Source organism: Nansenia antarctica (genome assembly GCF_963989245.1).
Source record: "Nansenia antarctica genome assembly, chromosome: 3".
Classification (NCBI taxonomy): domain Eukaryota; kingdom Metazoa; phylum Chordata; class Actinopteri; order Argentiniformes; family Microstomatidae; genus Nansenia; species Nansenia antarctica.
In genome coordinates this window covers 23,844,739-23,867,093 of record NC_137688.1, presented here as the reverse complement: position 1 = coordinate 23,867,093, position 22,355 = coordinate 23,844,739, and the positions used below count along the sequence as shown (strand labels likewise).

At 44.6% G+C, this 22,355-nt stretch overlaps 2 protein-coding genes across 3 annotated transcripts in view; one reads left to right on the top strand and one right to left on the bottom strand.

Moving 5' to 3' along the window:
• Positions 1 to 1,085: 1,085 nt before the first annotated feature.
• nkx1.2lb (NK1 transcription factor related 2-like,b) lies at positions 1,086 to 4,028 on the top strand (the record flags this gene model as incomplete). The annotated part of the gene is made up of 2 exons (XM_080527866.1): positions 1,086 to 1,527; positions 3,319 to 4,028. The coding sequence occupies 2 exons, from the start codon at positions 1,086 to 1,088 to the stop codon at positions 4,026 to 4,028; spliced, it is 1,152 nt and encodes a 383-aa protein (XP_080383992.1).
• A 2,292-nt stretch (positions 4,029 to 6,320) lies between these two features.
• uvssa (UV-stimulated scaffold protein A) overlaps positions 6,321 to 22,355 on the bottom strand; it is a 29,616-nt gene continuing 13,581 nt past the window's right edge. For both annotated transcript variants that reach the window (XM_080525426.1, XM_080525425.1), the window contains exons 8-14: positions 17,806 to 17,914; positions 12,549 to 12,756; positions 11,901 to 12,041; positions 11,229 to 11,412; positions 10,722 to 10,833; positions 7,387 to 7,585; positions 6,321 to 6,696 (exon numbers count right to left, since the gene is read on the bottom strand). In XM_080525426.1, the coding sequence (XP_080381552.1) occupies positions 6,603 to 6,696; positions 7,387 to 7,585; positions 10,722 to 10,833; positions 11,229 to 11,412; positions 11,901 to 12,041; positions 12,549 to 12,756; positions 17,806 to 17,914 (1,047 nt within the window). In that variant the 3' untranslated portion in view covers positions 6,321 to 6,602. The remainder of the gene's footprint in view (positions 6,697 to 7,386; positions 7,586 to 10,721; positions 10,834 to 11,228; positions 11,413 to 11,900; positions 12,042 to 12,548; positions 12,757 to 17,805; positions 17,915 to 22,355) is intronic.

Here is a 22,355-nt window from a genome sequence, read left to right as displayed (position 1 = left end):
TTAGTTTCCAGATTAGAATAAACACGTTGTGCTTTAAATCAAAATCCAATTCTTTGGTCTATTATTTTTCTGGCGTAATAATGACATCTCAGATTAGAAATCAATATTTCACTGAAAGGGGTATTACTGAGTTTATTCAATGCATAATTGAGCTTTTGAAAGTAATTTGCATTAACGATAACGAATATCTCTGATCTGAACTTTATCAAGCACGAGCTTTATCAACCAAATGCAATGAGATGTTAATGTTTGAAGAGGTAGCAAGTGAATGATGATACGACTGTTTTTTGCTGACGACACTTCACGGCTATAATATTACTACTACTAATAATAATTACATGCCAATGCATTGTTTTGGTGTTTTTTTATGTTTTTTTAATGTTAAAACTTAACTTGGTTTGCGGAGAACACCGTATTACACTTTAAAAGCTTACTTTGATCATCTTGTAAATATTTCATAAAACAATCATTATCACAAGCTCAAACCCGGCCAAAATAAGCCTATTTAGAGGCTTTCCAGTTCAGTGGACTTCAGCTGAAACTGAGCTGACAGCTGAGTGTATCACGAATCGCATCATCCCTCACTCCCCGCGCGCCTCTGTTGCCTCACGCGCGCAGACAGAGATAATAGGCTATTAGAGGCATGGGATTAATTTGTAGCCAATTACAACCCACAGTTGAATATGAATGCATAAATAAGGCGTAGCTTGTGTCTAAGTTTGGGCGACGGACAAGGGAGGGAGGGGGTACGAGAGCGAGCGGGAGGTGTGCGTGCGTGACATAAACGTTTGAGGGTCCTGAGGGGATGGTTAAAAACCAAAAAAGGAGTTGAGCAAGGGAGATCAACATCCAACAGTGAACCATCACCTCATGTCAGCCGTGTGTAACATTGACCAGAGCAGTGCAGCCGTAGAGGGGGTCTGGCAACACCACAAGCTGTGCAGGAATACTGCAGCAGATACTTTCTCAAATTGCATGCGCTATTATGTCTTTGTTTGTAATAGAAGCTTAAGTTTACGGTCGCGGTGCTAAACCAGTGCTAGTTCAGCAGAGGAGAACCGTTCTCTGCTGCCTGGAGGGAAGTCATGAATAGGGAGAAGGTTCAGGTGGGAGACATCTCAATCGCTCCGCCGGCGTCCGGTGTGGCAGCGCAAACAGCGGTGATCGTCGTGTCCGCTGCAGACATCAGCATGCCGGACAACCACGGCGAGAAGCGGCTCTCTGCCAACGAGCTATCGCTCTTCTCCTGCCCCGGGGGCAGAGACGTCCAGCCAGGGGACTGTCGGAACAATTCTCCTCGACAAGATCCGGTACCGGTAGCAATGCCTGCGTCTCAACGGACCACTTCGTTTTCGGTTTTGGACATTTTGGACCCAAATAAGTTTACGAGTAAAAAGCTGAATCGGACAGGCGGTGAATTCGCCCCCGGGGCAGAAAACAGAGGTGGCGACGACTCGAATCATACTTTCGACCAGAAGTCTTATGGGGAAGACTATGACACATGCAAGAAATCTGCAGGGATATTGAGTAAGTATCTTCTGTCTTCTAATTGTGTAGCCTGTACCGTTAAGCAGACAGTTACCCGAGTGTCATAAATACAAGTAGGCTATTGGTCAACTTTTGTTGAGCCTAACGGGACGAAGAACTTAATTTAGTTGGTTTATGTTTCAGCTTGTCTCTTGTATTTTTTTTAAATGTATGAATCAGGCCTGTGGTACGTCGTAGAGACATAGGAGTTCATGATATGTTATTTAGTTTTTCAGATTTATTATGGTTCATCAACTTTGGCTTTCCTCTCAAAACATATTGCGATATCACTTTAGGTATTGCGGATATCTAATATTCAATTCCTCTCCCAGTCCCATGGTAAGCTACTTTAGACTAAAGACTTGTAATATTTAAAGAAAAACAATTAAAACCCTTCGATTACATTTAATTGAAGGTGCTTTGCGAGGTTAAAGATGCAGGATAATGGCTGAAATCGCCCCAGAGTGGCATGTGGAACGGCAGGTCGATATCCTATTATCGAATTGAGTATATCTCTTTCAGGCACCTTGCCGTCTCCTTCAACATCTAAATTATAGGGTCAAAATTCAGATAATTACACGATTAAAACCTTTTATACTTATAAGGCTGGATATCGATCAGAAAAAGAGACACAATAATGTAACTGCTAAACTAAACAAAAATATCATCCACTGTGCTATTTTTACCACTCAAAACGTTAAGAAGAAACATTTCATTAAATACATTTGATTTGCAAAGCCTCTTTAGGCTATTATGGGGTGTGCAGTTCAGCAGAACATAACAATGTCAGAGGATCGGGCTCTGTCACCGTCCCATGTGCAGGTGATTTATGGACTGGCTGATCCATGTCATTTGGAAACTTATTTTTAAAAAAAAATATATATATATATTTGTTCTTTTTATTTGAATTAGATTAAATGTTAAATTAATCATGTTGCCTAATGACCTATAGTATTGCTGCTGTCAACATAAACATCAACACACTTCACAACAGTTCAACATAAAGGCTAAACGATCACAGAGATGTCGTCATATTGACACAACTGTATCAACAAACAATAAGGACGATGACTATATAGTTGGCAATGAACAACATATTTTAAGTATTCTTGGTTTTCATAAGCTATACAAATTAGAATGTTTTTCGTGTTTTAATAGTGACACTCTTTAAAGGCCTAAGATCCTCCTCAATAAGACACTGAGAATCACATTTCTGGACAACGTGCATCTCCTTGTACCCTAAACTTTAAGCTAGGGAATGTACTTGTATTTTAAAACTAATATACTCCACAATATTGTCAAAGATCATTTTGGTTATAAACGTATAGCCTTAGAATAAGAATAATATAACATTGTTTTTTATTAGATTGGCACGGAGAGATTTAGGCCTACTCAAGCGTGACGGTATAGCCTCTATTATCAATATTCCAATAGAAATGCATGGTCAAAGTAAAACATAAAATACACATTTAAGTCATTTGCCTTTTTGCTGCAATTATTATAATAGTTGGTCAATTATGATATGTTGAGATAAAGATGATTATAGAAGCAGTAGGTCAGCGTTTGAAGTTTGCCTATAAAACAAGACGTTGTCTGTCAATGCTAAGCCGATTTTATGTAGGCCTTTATTTTCAGTAGGCTGTCATTACCTGAAGGTAGAGAAAATGATTCACTGCTAAAGCAGGTAGAATTGGTATGAATTTCTGTCGTCTTGTCTCATTTTTATTTTTTTGCTCGTAGCCTATGTTAAGCGACAATTTTAACTGACCTAGCATGCGTTTTTCTTTTCAGAGGATGGGTTCGTGTACAGATCGGATGAATGTGAGAATGATTTCAACCGAGGCTCCCACACAGACAGCGAGATGCAGGATGACTTGTGTAGTGAGGAGAGCAGCAGCGCCCTGACTGGAAATGCCGAGTTGGAACTGGGCCACCACGAAGACGACGACCCAGGGAGCAAGAGCCCAAGTTCTGACGGCCAACAAACGCAACAGTCAGGGTCGAATGGTCATCAAGCAAAGCCGAAGAGAAAGCGCACTGGCTCAGATTCAAAGTCGGGTAAGCCCCGAAGGGCTCGGACAGCATTCACTTACGAACAACTTGTTGCACTGGAGAACAAATTCAAGTCCACCCGATACCTCTCCGTGTGCGAGAGGCTCAATTTGGCACTGTCACTCAGTTTGACTGAAACCCAGGTCAAAATCTGGTTCCAGAACCGACGGACGAAGTGGAAGAAACAGAACCCCGGTGCAGACACCAGTGCCCCGACCGGCGGGGGCGGAGGGGGTCCTGGCTGCAATGGACTAGGAGGCATGAGCCCAGTGAGCCAGTCTCCTCCCATGGGCCACTTGTCAATGCACACGGGCTACCCGGGTCACGGGCCGGGCGGGCTGGTCTGCACCGCCCAATTACCCTTCCTGCCAAGTCATGCGGTACTGTCACCTTTCATGTTGGGATCTCAGACTTACGGAGCGCCAGCGTTCTACACTTCACACCTGTAAAGACGTACGTGGGTTTTTTACCCCCAAACTTTGTGTTTCAGAGGCGTCAGAATTGACAGATTTTATCAAACGAAGTGACGTCAACGTGATATGACTTTAATCGCCATATTAGATATAGTATGGTTTTAGAAAACTACAGATATGCCAATGAGGATGGGCAGAACTATACTATGATGATTTTTTTCATTATTGTCGTTTCGTCAAAGACAAACTGCTCGATAAGAACTTGAAGGAAGACGGTTTTTCCTACGCTAATGTTGTATTTCACTGTTTTAATTTTGATAGAATGTGAATACTCGGGGTCAAAGTGTACATACAATTGTTGACAAATATATGTCTAGGTTTTAATTCTGAATGCGGTTTTAAAAATATTACAGAAAGCTGAAAAAAATAAATGATGTATCAATATCGCCATTTAAAGTTCATTTACATCTGGAATGGCTTGAAATATTGTAAGTACTGTGTAACTAAACTGTGAACGTTTTAAACATTGTTTTCATAAACGTTTTCCCTATTTATTTATTTATCATAATTTACTGAAAATATTTGGCTGTAGGCTAATGAATGCTCATTTTGTCTTTGATAAGACAGTGAAATAATAAACGATATAGGCTCTTAGCAAACGAATAGGCTATATTGCATATGAATCTGTTTCTTATCATTCGATTCATTCTTCCCCCCCCCCCCGTCTTTTCACCAAATTAAAGGACATTTGGGAAGTGAAGACATTTTTTTTTTTAAAGAATGTAAGAGCCTATAGGCTTTGACCAAATGCTCCATTGCTTTCCAGCGGTTATGATGCCTGAAATTGGTGCATTGAAATGATGAAATATAAAAAGAAAACAAAAAAATATTGTTATTACAACAAAAATAATGCTGCGGATGTCGTCATCATGCGTAGAAATCAGAATGGCTAGCATGTAAAAAAAACGTTTACCATTTGATTAAATACAGTTAAATTCCATTACTAACTGTTGTTATACCTTTTAACATTTACCTCCCTCTCCAGAAATAATTATTGATTTGGGATATTGATTGAAAAATGTACAATGGCTCCGTGAATCCATTGCTCATGAGGGGAAACACGCTCTAAACATTAAAAAGGCTATATACATTCTCATAATACGGTTCCCACGGACTGCTTTGTGGATAGATGCAATAAGAGAGGCGCCTTTAATAAAATAAGGTCTTTACGTGTCAACCATAAGAACATTACATATATGCGCAATGATACACTCGTACGGATATCATCATTTTGCTAATTGAATATTAGTGCAATCTCTTAGATTTAAATATGCAACTGTCCTACCAGTGGTGAACGTGTTTTGCAAACTATTTTCTCATACATTTTGCATATTAGACCTTGGTTGCTTTAAGACTCATTTGAAATCAAGGTCTCTTTAGAAATCCAAAACGATCCGCAGACAACAGTGCAACTTCTGCTATTCTATCAAAGTAGCCTGCTGCCTTCAATTGTTTGAAACATGTCTCGAGTTTTTTTTAGGACAAATGTGCCACGGATATATCATTTTACAACTCATCGACAGAAGTGCACTCTGTTGGTGTTTGTCAATAATTTGATTGTATTATGGAAAGCAGAACGTCTAAGTTCTCCGTGGTGAACTCACCTTGTGCAGAAGGACCGCCGTTATAACGTGCATAATAAGTAGACCTTCCATAGGATATCACATTTGATTCTAATTGTCTGCATTTTATGCCTATTTATTGTTCTTGTAACATTCAAAAGCAAAAGTCATTTTCTAAGTTATTTTATGTGCATGGGCGACTGCTTTAATTGATTGTTTTCTCAAATGTTCCCGTTTGGCTGCGTTGATGTTAGATTTGAATATTCGATATCATTAGTGATTTAGCACTATGACCCTGCGCCTCTTGGAGCCGCATTTAACATTAGCCTACAATTAGGCCTATCAATTCTATACAGAGCTGTACCTGATAGTCTTGCACATGGGGCAATTAAGCGACTATCAAAAAGTGACGTGCACAGAAGTTAGAAAATTAATTTAGATAACTTCTACATTGAAGTAGGCCTAATAGAATTACACAATGCTCATTTCCATTTGTATGGCTTTTTAGGCCGATGTTGGTGTTATGTCTAAGAATAGCCTGACATCGCTGTTATCTGTAATATAACTGATAATTAAATAGGCCAGTAAGTCATAGACTAACTTGATTAATGTAATAAAACAATGGAGTAAAAATCACATTTTATTAATGAATTGGTTGGTTACTGAGAATTGTAATGGGGAAATATTCAACTCAATGTCTTCAAAACATTATTTATTTTATAAATAGTTATGGACTTGAACAATAATAATCACAAGATGACAAATTACAGTTTAAATATTTGTGACATACATTTAATTGGCACCCATTCATCATATTACACAAGGATCAATAAATAACATTGTTTGACAAATAATTTGTACAAATGTATGAAAACAATTAAATATTACAAAAAATAAAACACAAAAGCAGTTCACTTTCCTTCTACCATCAAAGTATCTGGAGAGCATTAATTTTGTGGCACCAATACAGCCTTCTCATGTACAATTTCTAGTTAAGTGCGTAGTTGAATTGATTTGCAAACTTTTCGTGTTTCCTTTTGTCCACTTTATTCATGACGTCTGCCACTCTCCTCATGGAGCTCCTGTAAGATAAAGAGGTTTAGAATCAGAACAGTGTTCAGACTTAGAAACACAAAACATTTTAACTGTTTAAAGGAGCAATGTGGAAGTTTGTTGGAAATCTGCCACCGTAGGGGAATTCAGTTTGATGGACCAAACATCAACAGCCTCCCTAATAATTATATAACACCACACAAATGGACTTGCAGTGTCGGACATTAGCTGTTGTTTCAGTATAACTGCACGATTCGATTAGAAGAGGCAGCCACCAGAGACAGAAAGGCAAAAATCTGTGTCCCCTCCCCTAGAACACCCCTGGCCGTAACATGTTAATATGCATAACAAGTGTCGGGTAGACACTCCATTTTAGAAAGCACTTTTTACATACCAAAACAGTGTTTGTAAACGTAAACACATTTTTATGAACAAAATTATAATGTACATAATAAGTAGACCTACTCCTTTCATGCTGGATAGTAGGCATCACATTTGATTCTAATAGTCTGCATTTTAGGCCTATTTAATGTTCATGCAATCTTCATAAGCAAGCATCACAGGCCTACAAATTAACCTGAGCTGGAAAGGTTATAGCACACTTATTAATACAGTACATTTACTAACACAATTCAACCCAAGACATGTACGGTAGAGTCCAGCGTTGTGCTGAGGACGACCTGTCAGCCACGTCTGAGCTGTAGTGAACATTGACTCACTTGTTTAACACCTTCTTCTCTAATCTGGAGCGCGCGGTGTTGGCGCTCTGTTTGAGATCACTGAGGTTGGGGTATTTCTTCTTCTTGCCTTTCCCCTTGCCCTTCCTGCCCTTCCTGCCCTTCCCAAAGGTCTTGCCGGAGCCCAGGTCCTCTCCTGTGGCAGCCTCAATGTCCCGCATCAGCTCCGGGTCCCGCCAGTCTAGACAAAGAAACACAAACGCATTACTGGACCCCAGTACGTCTGTGTGTCCAATCCCACAATACTGCCATCTTAACACTTATTAGACATGAACGCCCATTAACTCAAAGACATGGACCAGAAGAAGAGCATCAAATATTACATTACAGATTTTTGGGGGGGTAAAGACAACCAAATACCAATGCCCAATTATGCTTTCAATAAAGCTCTTAAATAAAGGTATTAAAGGCTTGATGAGGCCGGAAGTTGTGCGGTGAGAGACTTGGTGCCAATCTATAGACCCTAGCGTGTGCTTCAAGGTCCTACAGGAGGAAGGCATGAGGGATTAATCACTGCTCTGATGGCACACCTTGACGCCGTGGCCGACCTTGACGCGACAGGTTAACTGCACCATCACCTCGCCCTCATAACGGCAACAAACGAGAAAAGAATAGATTTTTTTTTGTCTATTTTGGTGTCGGCATTATATTAGGCTAGCTCTCTCTCAATCACTCTGAAAGCAGAGGCTGTAAAAGAGGGCGCCAATTTTAGTTACAAATTAATTTGGGGGGGGGGTGGGGGGCATTCGTCTCCCCTGGGGTGTCGGGGTCGGCTGGGGATGGTGAAAGCCCCCTATTACATGAGCCCTGTGATCTCTCTGTGCTTAAGTCCTGCCTTTTGTGTGCTTTCATTCCCATTCCCATCCCCGGGATGAGCGTGAGCGAGGGATGAGAAAGGGAGGGATGGATGGATGGATGGAGAGAGAGGCCTTATTAACTTAAGCTGTCTGAAGCCCCCCCCTGCAGCAGGGGTCTGTTCTCCGTCAACAGCTTCTCGCGGCCACTCCAGCTGTGCCCACCGGGGTCAGGCCACACACCAGCAGGGCAGATGGGATCCTGCCACTCCAGCTGTGCCCACCGGGGTCAGGCCACACACCAGCAGGGCAGATGGGATCCTGCCACTCCAAAGACCCTAAAGGAGCCGCGGACATGAGGCACAGCGCCTGGGGTAGTACCCTAAGAGATGGGTGAGTAAGTAGTGGTACACTACAGTAATGCCACTCAGCACACACACACACACACTCTGACAGGGTGGTAGTGGTACTACTACGTCTACCACCACTCCACAGAACCAAAGGAGATGGGTAGGAGTGGTACCCTGTGCCTCTGGTACTGCCAACCCACACACACACACATCCACAGAAGGCAGTAGCAGGTGGAGGAATGGGAGCGCCCACAGAAGGAGGATAGTGGTTCCCTAGGATATGTTATCCTACAAACATTTACCTTGTCTGGGCTATTCTAAATCAGAATGGGCACTTGCTGAACCATAGAACAAGTGAAATATGAATTGTGTTTAATCTGAAAATGACATGCAGCACTTTAGGACAACCTGTCGGTTTTTAGAGTGTGACTTGTTATTTGGATATTTAACAATACAAACTACTTTAGAGTAATTTTAATTATTCATGAAATATCTGGCCTTACGTCATTGCTAAGTCACATGTAAGCTGTCTGAAGCCACATAGCAAACTCTCATGATCAGGACTATAACTAGAGAGTCTAATTAAAATGGACTTATACTGTAATGTGTAAAGGCCCTAGATGAATCATAACGGTTTCTCTTAGACATTTAAGAAATCTCAAATTGTGAACAGTGATAATTTGATAATCTATTGTAGCCTGACCAAACCTATTTTGAGTGATTGATTTACATCAACCAGCATAGACAAAAGCAGTGCAGTATTTAAAGATTCAAGCTATTTGTAATACATTTTTTAATTAGTACATTACATTTACTAACACATTTTTTTTTTTTTTACAATTTCTGTTACCTACCTCTTTCTTAACTAATTTTAATTCATAAATATCTATTTTTCTTTATGCACTTCAGAAATCAAATTCTTCTTATAGACTATATATAAAAAATAAAAATAAACTATTTGAGGGTGTTTTGCGCACAAATCAATAGCGCTCCAGGAGAGCGAGCAAGTGACCAGTGAGCAGACTGATGGGCCGTTGGCTACAGGTCTACACACACACACACACACACACACACACACACACACACAGAGAGGTGGGCCCTCCTGAGCCCGTGTGGCCAGAGAGAGAGACAGTGGCGGGTGGGTGGGCGCTGTCTGGATGGCTAGGCCTGATGGAGTGGGGGAATCAATACGGTAGTTAGTTACAAAAGATGCTATTTCACAAGCCAGTGGCCAGCGGCCGCCCAGAGTCAGCTGGCCCTGATACCTGTTTGTTAACAAGTGACTGCAGGCACAGAGGAGCACATCCGACGCCCCACTGGCAGCAGCCAACACACGCTTAATTGGCTTTTAGCGGCCGACGCTCCAGGAGAGTGAGAAAGAGAGACGGACACACACACACACACACCGCCCCATTATCAGGAGTATTGATGATGACTGTGATTCCATCAGTTCATCTTTTCCTGAACTAAAAAGCCCCTCACCTCACCCCCCCCCCCTCCACACACACACACACACACACACACACACACACACACACACACACACACACAGTCACACACACCAGGCTCTGGTGCTGTCTGGCTCCTCTCCTCTGTGACGGGGATGGGACTGGGTGGGATGGGGAGTTCTAACTCCAGGCTGCCTCGGTTCTGGTGCGAGCTTAAGAAGCAGGATATGTTGCTGTAGTCACTGGTGCTACACAAGGCAGCTATTTGGAAAAGCTTTTTTAAACATATGTGACAGCAGCTGGTGAAATCAGGAACAAGTCGCCAAACAATCAAAATGTTTGTTGTTGAAAATCTGTAGTTGAAAATCAATGACACACTCACTAGTCAAGCCAAAACATTGCAATGCAATGGATTTGGTGAGTAATCCTCACTACTACCTAGTTAACTATAACACTATTTTACATTGTTAGTAGACTCAGCGAATCCATTGGATTGCAATATTTGGGCTGTGGTCCGAAGAGGGACAAACCACAAACCGGCCAATATGTTTTGGCTCATCAGTATATACAGTATATATATATGAGTTTGAGTGTAATGATTATTTTTCAGTCATTACGTTAGTACTTATGATAAGTACTTAAGTTTATAAAGTAAAGAAATGTATCAGCTAAGTGTAGGGAGATCAGTGCTGGTGTGTGTGTGTGTGTGTGTGTGTGTGTCTCACCAGGCTGCTCCTCTCTGCGTTTCCTCTCTTCTTTCTCCAGCCTCGCAGCGTCCTTTGGGTTGGTCGGCTTCCCCAGCTCGTCCCGGGGGATGATCAGCCCATGAAAGGGACACTGTGGGAACCAATCGCACCAGACAGCTCCACATCAATCACATGCCAGATTTCCTCCAACTATAGAAATACATTTCTTTCACTTCAACTGGGTGAATCTCAAAGGTCTATCCATGTTTCCACGCATCCTCTCTCCTTGCCTCCTGCTTCAAAATCATTGGAGGAGAAGGTCCAAGGAGAGGAACCTAGGAGATTCTTCTCCAATGCATTTTATGGAGGTAAGGAGAGAGGACGTGAAAAACTTGAGGGAGGACTGATACCGTAACTGTCTCACTCCTCCAAATGGGACATATGCAATGTGTCTTCTTCAGACGCTTAGGAATCTTGATTTATACCTAGAAGATACTTCAAGAGTGTTTTGCTTAAGCATCACAAAATGTGTATTGTGTCCCTCACCTTGACCCGGTCCTGGCGCTCACACAAGGTTCCGTTGGCCATGGGGGCTCCACACTTGTGCTCGACGGGCTGGAAGCGCCCGGCGAACGTGATGTACCTGGACTTCATCTGGGCAGAGAGCTCCTTGTTCTCCACCTCCTCCTCCACCTCGTGAGGAACCCAGAACTGGTGCGTAGAGACCTGTCTGGAGGGAGGGGAGGAGGGAGTAGTGGACACGCCAATTCATACTACTGGTTTGCCCTCAAGTACATCTGTCTTTACCGTTGCTACAGGTGACCAAATTAGCAGCTGATCTGATAGCACTTCTTTTCATTAGACATAACGCTGCTATCCATACATTTCAAAAGTACATAACTGACATCCATAAATTCCTCTAAACAGCCAATAGTGCTCTCTAGTGGCCAGATCTGTTATGTAGGACTAGATGTTGATATCCCTCGATACATACATCGAGGGATATCAACATCTAGTCCTACATAACAGATCTGGCCACTAGATTGATGTGGAGCTGTGCTCTCTAGTGGCCATATAGAGAACGTATCTTGGGGAGAGGTAGAGTGGTTGGAACTAAAATGTTTTATACAGCTCCTTGACAAGAGCTATACAAATCTCCATTTGAGTATACAGTGAATAAAAGCTGCCAGTGCCACGCAGTAACAGGGTGGTACATACTTAATTATTTTGCCGGCCATGGGTCGCTCCTGTCCCCAGTAGTAGAGGTCCAGGCCGAAGGGAATGACGGGGGCTGTCGCTCTCTCGGTACTCGGCTCGCCGGCCTGGTCTCTGGACTCCTCCGAACCCCCTGCTGAGGAACTACAGCGCAGAGAGGGAAATGAACAATACAGGGTTATGGAACAGGCTGCTGCTGTGTGAACTAAGGTGGCGACACCAGTTACCTTCAAATAAAGCAGTATGTGTGGTAGCTCCACCGTAGCCATTGATAGGCCGGGTGGCATTCACACCATCATGCTGACATGTGTTTGACGGCATTCCTCATTCTATTCATTACAATGAGCCTGTCATTTCACACAATTTCTCCCTCCACTGGGGTTACTCCTACATAATGCTCTACGATCTACACCAGTGTTACCCGGAGGTAAGGACTGGATACGTGGGGCCAAATCTCAGGGTCTGTCCTCTATCCTCACCTCCCTTTCCAAAATTCATTGGAGGAGATCGTCTGAGATTCCTCCCCCATAGACGTTCTCCTCCAATGCATTCTGGGAAGGGAAGGTGGGGAGAAGGGGACACGCGGGAGGAATCAAGGAGAGACTTTTGAGATTCAGCCAGGAAACAAAGCAGGGAGGGGTCATGGCCTACCTGGGGGTTGGGCCTGGAGGGAAGCGCTGCCTGAGGAGGCGGAGGGTGGCGGCGGCACAGGTAGGGTCCTGCTCCTCCTCCTTGGCTCTCTTCCTGGACCGGGGGAGAGGCGGAGAGGCAGAGGCTGCTGCTGCAGGGCACTTCACTGGGGGCCCATTGGGCTTTTTACTGGTGGTGGAGGTGGAGGTGGAGGGGGATGGATCCAGACCTGGAACAACAAGCAGTAGGGGAGTCCTTAGATTATACGCTGTTCATAGATGTATGTACACAGATTATACATTACAAAGATGATTTACTCATGGACATAGATTATATCATATAGGCTAACCACTCATGGATATCGTACAGTAAATGAAGCAGGTTTGACGCAGATTTGTCAAGTTTGGGCATCCTCAAAACTAGAGGCGGTGTTAGTGTTTACGGTCGATGTCCTACTCTAGCGCTTCAAACCGCGGTCGTTTGGTTAACCGTGCTCACGTGATGAGGAACCTTGCCTGAGGCCCGGGGTTGAACCCAGTCAGTCACACTAGTACAGCGGGTGGGGGGGGGGGAGCGGTGCGTTAGCCTCCTGGGTGGGCGGGGGGGGGGTCTGAGGAGGGGCTCTGTGGGGGTCAGACAGGGCTTAGGACGGTAACAGAGATCAGAGCCCACAGCTCTAAGCCGGCACCTGCCCCAGCGCCACCCCGCCCCGCGCCAACAGAACCCGGGGCATATTAAAAAGTTAAAAGAGCAGTTGTTACCTCAGAGGACTGGGGGAGACACCTGACAGACATGGCAGCAGCTCATCTTCTCCATTCTCAACCTTCTCCTCATCTCCACTCCATATGATCACACTCCATAAGAACACACTCCATAAGAGATACACTCCATAAGAACACACTCCATAAGAACACACTCCATAAGAACACACTCCATAAGAACACACTCCATAAGAGATACACTCCATAAGAACACACTCCATATGATCACACACCATAAGAACACACTCCATAAGAGATACACTCCATTAGAACACACTCCATAAGAGATACACTCCATTAGAACACACTCCATAAGAGATACACTCCATTAGAACACACTACATAAGAGATACACTCCATAAGAGACACACTCCATTAGAACACACTCCATAAGAACACACTCCATAAGAGATACACTCCATAAGAACACACTCCATAAGAGATACACTCCATAAGAGATACACTCCATAAGAACACACTCCATAAGAACACACTACATAAGAACACACTCCATAAGAGATACACTCCATTAGAACACACTCCATAAGAGATACACTCCATATGATCACACTCCATAAGAACACACTCCATAAGAACACACTCCATAAGAGATACACTCCATAAGAGATACACTCCATAAGAGATACACTCCATAAGAACACACTCCATAAGATACACTCCATAAGAGACACACTCCATAAGAGACACACTCCATAAGAGATACACTCCATAAGATCACACTCCATAAGAGATACACTCCATAAGAGATACACTCCATAAGAACACACTCCATAAGAGACACACTCCATAAGAGATACACTCCATAAGATCACACTCCATAAGAGATACACTCCATAAGAGATACACTCCATAAGAACACACTCCATTAGAGATACACTACATAAGAACACACTCCATATGATCACACTCCATTAGAGATACACTCCATAAGAACACACTCCATAAGAGATACACTCCATAAGAACACACTCCATTAGAGATACACTACATAAGAACACACTCCATAAGAACACACTCCATAAGAACACACTCCATAAGAGATACACACTCCATAAGAGATACACTCCATAAGAACACACTCCATAAGATCACACTCCATAAGAACACACTCCATAAGAGATACACACTCCATAAGAACACACTCCATAAGAGATACACTCCATAAGAACACACTCCATAAGAGATACACTCCATAAGAACACACTCCATAAGAGATACACTCCATAAGAGATACACTCCATAAGAACACACTCCATAAGAACACGAACACACTCCATAAGAACACACTCTATAAGAGATACACTCCATAAGAACACACTCCATAAGAACACGAACACACTCCATAAGAACACACTCTATAAGAGATACACTCCATTAGAACACTGTGTACACTATAAGAACACAAGACCAGATGCATGAGCAATCCTTTGGTAATCTGAAACATGTCGGACACCAACTATGGATAACAATGCAAATGTGTACACACACGCACACGCACACACGCACACGCACACACAAGATATGTCATGTAATGTTGGTCGGCACCAGTAAAACACCCGATTTTACCATCCACCTCCTCCTCCTCTCCTCCTCCCCTGGTGTGTGTTCGGGTCAACCGTTAATCCCACTACCATTTCCATCCCTCTGACTTACTGCAGCCATTCCTCCCAAGACCCTGTCTGAGCTATGGTGAAATACTACCAAATCCTTTCTTTTTCTGTTCAAATTGACCAAAATGGTAGCTATTTGTCTGAAGCAATAAAGTTGCAGGTGTTAAAGAGATAAATCAATAAGAGGAAATAGAGAGGCCTAGCGGCGGGAGAGCCGGCGCTGCGGCTGCCAATGGTGGCCCTATTGATTTTTCAGAGTTCAGCAGGCCTTGTAATTAAAATGTAAATTTGAGAAAGAGATAACGTCCTGACAGGAGAGCCGGGATAAAGGGATAGATAAAAGACTAGCCGTGAAAAGCGCAGTGGAGAGAATGGAGAGGGGGGAGTGGGGGGCACGAGGATAGAGAGAGAGAGAGAGAGAGAGAGAGAGAGAGAGAGAGAGAGAGAGAGAGAGAGAGAGAGAGAGAGAGAGAGAGAGAGAGAGAGAGAAAGAGAGAGAGGAATGAAAGAGGAGACTGAGAAAAGGGAGAGGGGGAGACCAAATGCTTTCTGAATTAACTCATTCCCTCTGGATGAAAGACAGCTTGGGTTTTGAGAAGGGAGAAAATAGACGTTTTATATAGACGATAGAGAATGTGTTGGGCTTATTGGATAAACTATGATTGGTTGGTGCAAGTTCAAATGAAATGGAGGAAAACAAACAGATGAACAAATATTCACACCTGGCTGTTATTGTGTCTGGATGAAACACGGTCTGTTTGGAGTGAACCCCCCTGGGAACCGGACAGAAAGAATATAGCCTCATCTCTTACGCCACATTCACAGATGGCAAACTGCTATCTTATCTATCTTATTCAACTCTCATGATGTTACCTAAAATAGTCCTTCTCTGACTGTTTTAACTGTTGATTCCGCGAGTGCTGGCATTTTTTTTCCTCCTAAATTGGATTCTTTCATTTCATCTGGTTCTATTGGCTAACTGTCATTTGTAGCAAATCTCGGAGGTATCTCTGGAGCCATCTAGAGCGGCCAGGAGAAACACCTACAATGTGCTGCTACAGTCCTCAAGCCAAAATCAATAGAGATTCAGCAAAAACACACCAGCACTAAATACATCACATTTAGCATCCCTACCAAAAGACAACATTGCAAGATGATTCTAGAACAAAATCGCAATCATTTACCCTCAAAGGATATACAGTAATGGAAAATATACACTTAGTTTTACTGTCCTATGGCCACTTGTATTTACCTGGCATTCAACGTTAAAATGACATGGGTAGTTTCTGGTATTATTTATAATGTATACCGTATAATTGCACTACAAAGTAATTATGTAATAGTTATGTAATGATGTGGTTGCTATGGCGTCTCCAAGGAAAGACCACGTAATTAGGGAACCATAAAATAAAGTGTCAACATATGTATTACCTTAGTACTGCAGTATCTGGAGCGAGAGAGAGAGAGAGAGAGAGAGAGAGAGAGAAAGAGAGAGAGAGAGAGAGAGAGTGGCTCAGCTTGTCCGTGCTAGGGAGGATGTTTCCCGTGGTCTAGCCCCCATACAGAGGGCAGGTGGATGTTGTAAATTACAGCATTGGGCTAATGGGAGCTCATTAACAGCATTGCATTGTTAATTTGGCATGGCTTCCACAGATCATTACATAGCTCACTAATCAAAGCAGCCCAGTTCTGTTTCCATGAGGTTCCCTTCTCTCAGGCTCACTCTGGCACACACACACACGCACACGCACACTCACACGCACGCATGCACACGCACACGTGCACACACACACACACACGCGCACACACGTGCACACACACACACACACACACACGCACACGCGCGCACACACACACGCACACACACACGCACACACACACACACACACACACACACGTACACACTTTAGAGTTGCGTTAAATAGAGAAATCACACTACTGGTCAACACAGAGGATGATCTTAACTCATCAGACTATTTTAATTACAGTGACATGATCAGTTTCTTTTGAAACATGACCAGGAATAAGGAGGAACATAAGGAATTTAAGGCTGACTATTGACACAAAATAAACAGACAGTATGCTCAAATGCAGAGCAAAAGGTACGTAGAAAGACAGTGTCTGACTAACTATTCAATTTAATTTGCCAGCAGGTAGCAAGCTAATAATGGGAGGTTTCAGCAAACTGCTATGACATTGAGTGCCTGTTGGACTTCAATGTGATGATGACACAGGGGTATTATACCCGATTGCATTACAGACAACCCCTGACCTCTGTGCATGACCCGTAGTCTTATTGCCTTGCAGCCATATATCAATATCGCTGTCATTGACCATTACACAGACCAAGTGAATGATCCTTTGCCTGTAGAACTGCACTATAGCAGCAAGAAGTATGAAATAGTTATAAGGTTTAGCCATTTCATTTCAGAATGTTAAGATTCCACTACAGTCACTATAATTATAAAATAGTGCCAATATGTTGGCTAGATGAATTCACTTTGCAGTCAACAAGCACCTCACCTCCGATCAGAGGGAACGTGCCTCTCTTTCCATCAGCCACACTCTGAAGCTTAACCTTTGACCTCCCAGCGGACAAGTTGGACCCTAAACTATCACTTAACAAACAAGCAAGCTTTAAGCATTAAAGGCATTCTTTGTCACCTTCCTCTTGTTTATCTGAACCTATCCAAGCACTAGTTTGGGTTGGTGGGTGTGTGTGTGTGTGTGTGTGTGTGTGTGTGTGTGTGTGGTGTTCTCCTGGGTGGAGGGTGAGAGCTTACAGGGATTACGGCGTCAGCGGGTCCCTTTACGGCGGTCTTTATTGCTGTTTGTTTGGCCCTGATGTGTATGTATGCACAAGCCTCGGCACCTGAGCAAACTCACCGTACTCCGCCCGCAGATGCTCAAGAATGTCGGGTTCAAAGCCTTCCTTCTCAGGAACCTCTTCAAAGTCATCGTCGTCCTCTTCCTCGCCATCCTTGGACGCTGTCATCTGGTGGGGGGACACACACAAAGACAATCACTTACAATACTAAATGGTGGTCATGCATTGCGGTAGTTGTTCCTAAGAACTCGAAGCAGGATCAAGGAGAAATAAGATGATCATTTCACAAGGTTTGTGTGCAAAACTGAAGAGACTGCGCTTCTCCTTAGTCCCCTGTGACCCCCCCCCCCCTCTCTGTGACTGTCTCTGTGTCCCCCGTCTCTGTGACTGTCTCTGTCTCTGCCCCCCCCCACTCTGTCTCTGCCCCCCCTCTCTGTGACTGTCTCTGTCTCTGCCCCCCCTCTCTGTGACTGTCTCTGCCCCCCCCCCTCTCTGTGACTGTCTCTGTCTCTGCCCCCCCACTCTCTGTCTCTGCCCCCCCCCTCTCTGTGTGTCTCTGTCTCTGCCCCCCCCTCTCTGTGACTGTCTCTGTCCCCCCCCTCTCTGTGACTGTCTCTGTCCCCCCCCTCTCTGTGACTGTCTCTGTCTCTGCCCCCCCTCTCTGTGACTGTCTCTGTCCCCCCCCTCTCTGTGACTGTCTCTGTCTCTGCCCCCCCCTCTCTGTGACTGTCTCTGTCCCCCCCCTCTCTGTGACTGTCTCTGCCCCCCCCTCTCTGTGACTGTCTCTGTCTCTGCCCCCCCCTCTCTGTGACTGTCTCTGTCCCCCCCCTCTCTGTGACTGTCTCTGCCCCCCCCTCTCTGTGACTGTCTCTGTCTCTGCCCCCCCCTCTCTGTGACTGTCTCTGTCCCCCCCCTCTCTGTGACTGTCTCTGTCTCTGCCCCCCCCCTCTCTGTGACTGTCTCTGTCCCCCCCCCTCTCTGTGACTGTCTCTGTCCCCCCCCTCTCTGTGACTGTCTCTGTCTCTGCCCCCCCCTCTCTGTGACTGTCTCTGTCCCCCCCCTCTCTGTGACTGTCTCTGTCTCTGCCCCCCCCCTCTCTGTGACTGTCTCTGCCCCCCCCCTCTCTGTGACTGTCTCTGTCTCTGCCCCCCCCCACTCTGTCTCTGCCCCCCCCTCTCTGTGACTGTCTCTGTCTCTGCCCCCCCTCTCTGTGACTGTCTCTGTCTCTGCCCCCCCCTCTCTGTGACTGTCTCTGTCTCTGCCCCCCCCACTCTCTGTCTCTGCCCCCCCCCACTCTGTCTCTGCTCCCCCCCTCTCTGTGACTGTCTCTGTCTCTGTCTCAGCCCCCCCCACTCTCTGCCCCCCCCTCTCTGTGACTGTCTCTGCCCCCCCCCCTCTCTGTCTCTGCCCCCCCCCCTCTCTGTCTCTGTCCCCCCCTCCTCTCTGTCTCTGTCTCAGCCCCCCCCCCCACTCTCTGCCCCCCCCCTCTCTGTGAATGTCTCTGCCCCCCCCCCCCCCCCCACACTGTTTGTTTGCGGACAGTTTACAGAGACATTAGAACCTCATCAGCAGTTCCCCGCTCACTGATTAGCACTCAAATGGGATCCACCCAGCCTGCGGCTGAGCTCCCAAGATTTACAGCCCCGCCAACGGCTAACTCTGCAGTAACGTGGGGACGTCTTCACATTTTAATTCAAACCCTTAATGGAATTTCCAGTTGACCACATCCAATTTTTCCTATCCTTTTCTTTTGGAGTGGAGGTCTATTTGACTACTGTCCCATCTAATTGTGGACCGCATACCACTGCACTTGTTAAGTTGTATTTCTCTCAGTATTCAGATGAGGGTAAAACACCCAGAAGAATCTGCCCCATGCTTCTAAACTTAGTTCTTTTTTTTAACATTTATTCAATTACTGTATGAAAGGAATTGATGCGATTAATGAATTGCGAAGGTACGGTAGTTTTCTGCAGGCAGATACTCAAAAGGTCTATTCAATGACATTGAATACGCAGACACATTTGTGACACACCGACACATGTAGATTTAACAGAGGTGGGCGACCTTCAGAATACATCCTCATGACCATTTCCTCAGCTCTTCACCCGTAAAGCACCACGAACCAAATTCTCTTTTTACCTTCCTTTCTTTCTCTCTGTTCTCGCCAATCCACTCACCGACTAATACCTGAACATGAGAAACTTACTGATCCCTTTCCCCTAAAAGAGGGCAGGGATATCACCCAGAGGCTTGGGGGGGGGGGGAGCAGGCGGCAGGCCGGGGCTCCCAGATGGAGATAAGTGGAGGTGTATTGTGCCAGTGATTCCGAGGTGTGGGATAGGTGTCTGCACGCCGAGCTGATAAGGGGCTCTGAGACACGGCAAGAGGAGAAAGGCTGGGTCACACCGCGATAGGGGAGGGCTCTCACCTCTGAGCCACTGAGCTGTATTTCCCCCCCATGCAATCACTTCTTGCAGATCTACTCAACGAGAGACAGAGAGAGAGAGAGAAGAGAGACGCCAGACACAGAGATCTGAGGGGACTAGGGGGGTGGCGGCTAGAGGTATTAGGGTTCTGGCCATAATCAATACTATATGAAAAACAAAAACAAAAAACTGTGAAAGTGAGGTGATTTTTGAAGCAGTTGGCTGTTCTCAACATTTCATCACTTTGCTTTGAGCGAGAAAACCATGTGGGACATAAGGAGTTGAATAAAACTCAACTAATTAACCGTGTGTGCAAACCGGGTGGCCACCGTGTTGACGGTTGGGACACCCTGTTGTGGAACAAAGAAGGTGGGCTCAGACTGGCTGCTGGAGGTGGGAGGTGAGGTGAGATGTGCTCTGCTCTTCTTCTCCTCCTCCTCCTCCTCCTCCTCCTCGTCCTCCTGCTGCTGCCTACCTCCCTGCCTGACGCCTGCCTGCCTGGAGTCTGCACATGCACATCTATCACCCGGCCTGTACGTTTTGTTATCACTCTAACACTAATCAAAAGAGAAAACTGTCACCGGCGCTGACCTGTGGAACCTCCCAATTACGCACTTCAGGAATGACAGGGGCACTTAACTCCCCAGGAGAGTAAATGACCACCATCAATCTAAGCCGAATAACAATGAGCTGCCGCCATCCGCCGCAAATTATATTTTTTTGGGAAGGGGGGGGTGGGGGTATATAGAATCCGAGTAGGGGGGGAATTTATGAAAGGTGAAAAGCAACCCCAAGGCTTTTTTTTTTCTTTCTCTCTCTATCCCTCTCTCTCTCTCTCTCTCCGCTGCCAGGGAGGCTGTTCTGCACGGGGGTGAGCATCAGCGCTAAACAGAATTTATGCCTTTTAATTTACTCAAAAGGTAGTTAACCATTCCCTGCGCTACAATGCATAACAGAATGCCATTTTTTAAATATAGGGGTCATTTTCATAAAACATTCCAACAGAACGCGCGTGCCCTTCATTCTGGAGGGCACCGTGTACACAGCACTGCTACCAAGCAGGGGGGTTTCATTTATTCAGCTTAATTGCTTCCATGATTACCTTTATGTCAGGTAGTAAAAGAAGAGATCATAGCTTGCTTTTTATTTCTCTTATTTCCTCTCTCTTATTTTATTTTTCATTATGGCCTGTGTGCTGTGTTGACTAGGGCAGATTAGGGTCTAAACTGTCTTTGGATGAGGTCTCAATTACTCCCTGTCAGTAGGCTGCAGCGGGTGGTGCCTGCTGCACAGTGAGGGCGGTTATGATGGTGGTTATGATGGTGGCCTTATACGAGGAAGTGGCTGGCTCCCTGGCCCTGCTCTAAATACAGTTACACTCCTGCGCTCAGTAGACACATTTAACCACACTTAATATGACAAGTTTACAACAATAACAGATTCAATTATAATTACAGCTCTCTCTGGGAGAAAAGGTGGGAGAGAACAGATTGGCTTTGAGGAAATTAATACAATTATTTAAATCTTCAATATTTCCTCTCCTCGATTTTACATTCAATGTTTTTTGTTTCCTATCCAACTGAAATACCCTGCAAATTATATGATACGTAAAACAGCCATGGTAGTCAAACCCACCAACATAATAATTGGTTACAGAATGAACAACTCTACTCTAACAGATTCCACACAACACCCCTCCCAAACTCAGGGTGAGGGAGAGAAAGTGCACCCTACAACACAACCCAAACTTTCTGCATCACTCCAGGCACAAGTACAGTTTTTCATCCCCCAGTGGCTAGCAATTGTGGAAAAGGAGATTGCTATTTTGTTTATACCAGTTGTCTTCTTTAATCCAAGGCAGTTATTTCTCCCTTGATAGATTAAAACCCCATGGGAAAAGATTACCACCCCACTAGAAATTCCTGGTGGCAAACATTATTTTAGTTTTAATTCACTTTAATTCTGCCCTGATAAAATCAGGCCTGCCATCTGGAGATGGCAGCATTGTAACTCTTGTACAGGGGTGTGTATGTGGAGGGGAGAATTAGCTTTTATATAGAAACATTTTGCTGACACAAGCCTTGCTAAAATATAGGGTCTATTCCCTAGCCCCTCCTTTGCATTTAAACAGTCCTTTTCTCCCATCCTGTACAAAGTAGAAAGAAAATCACTTTTCTCCTCCT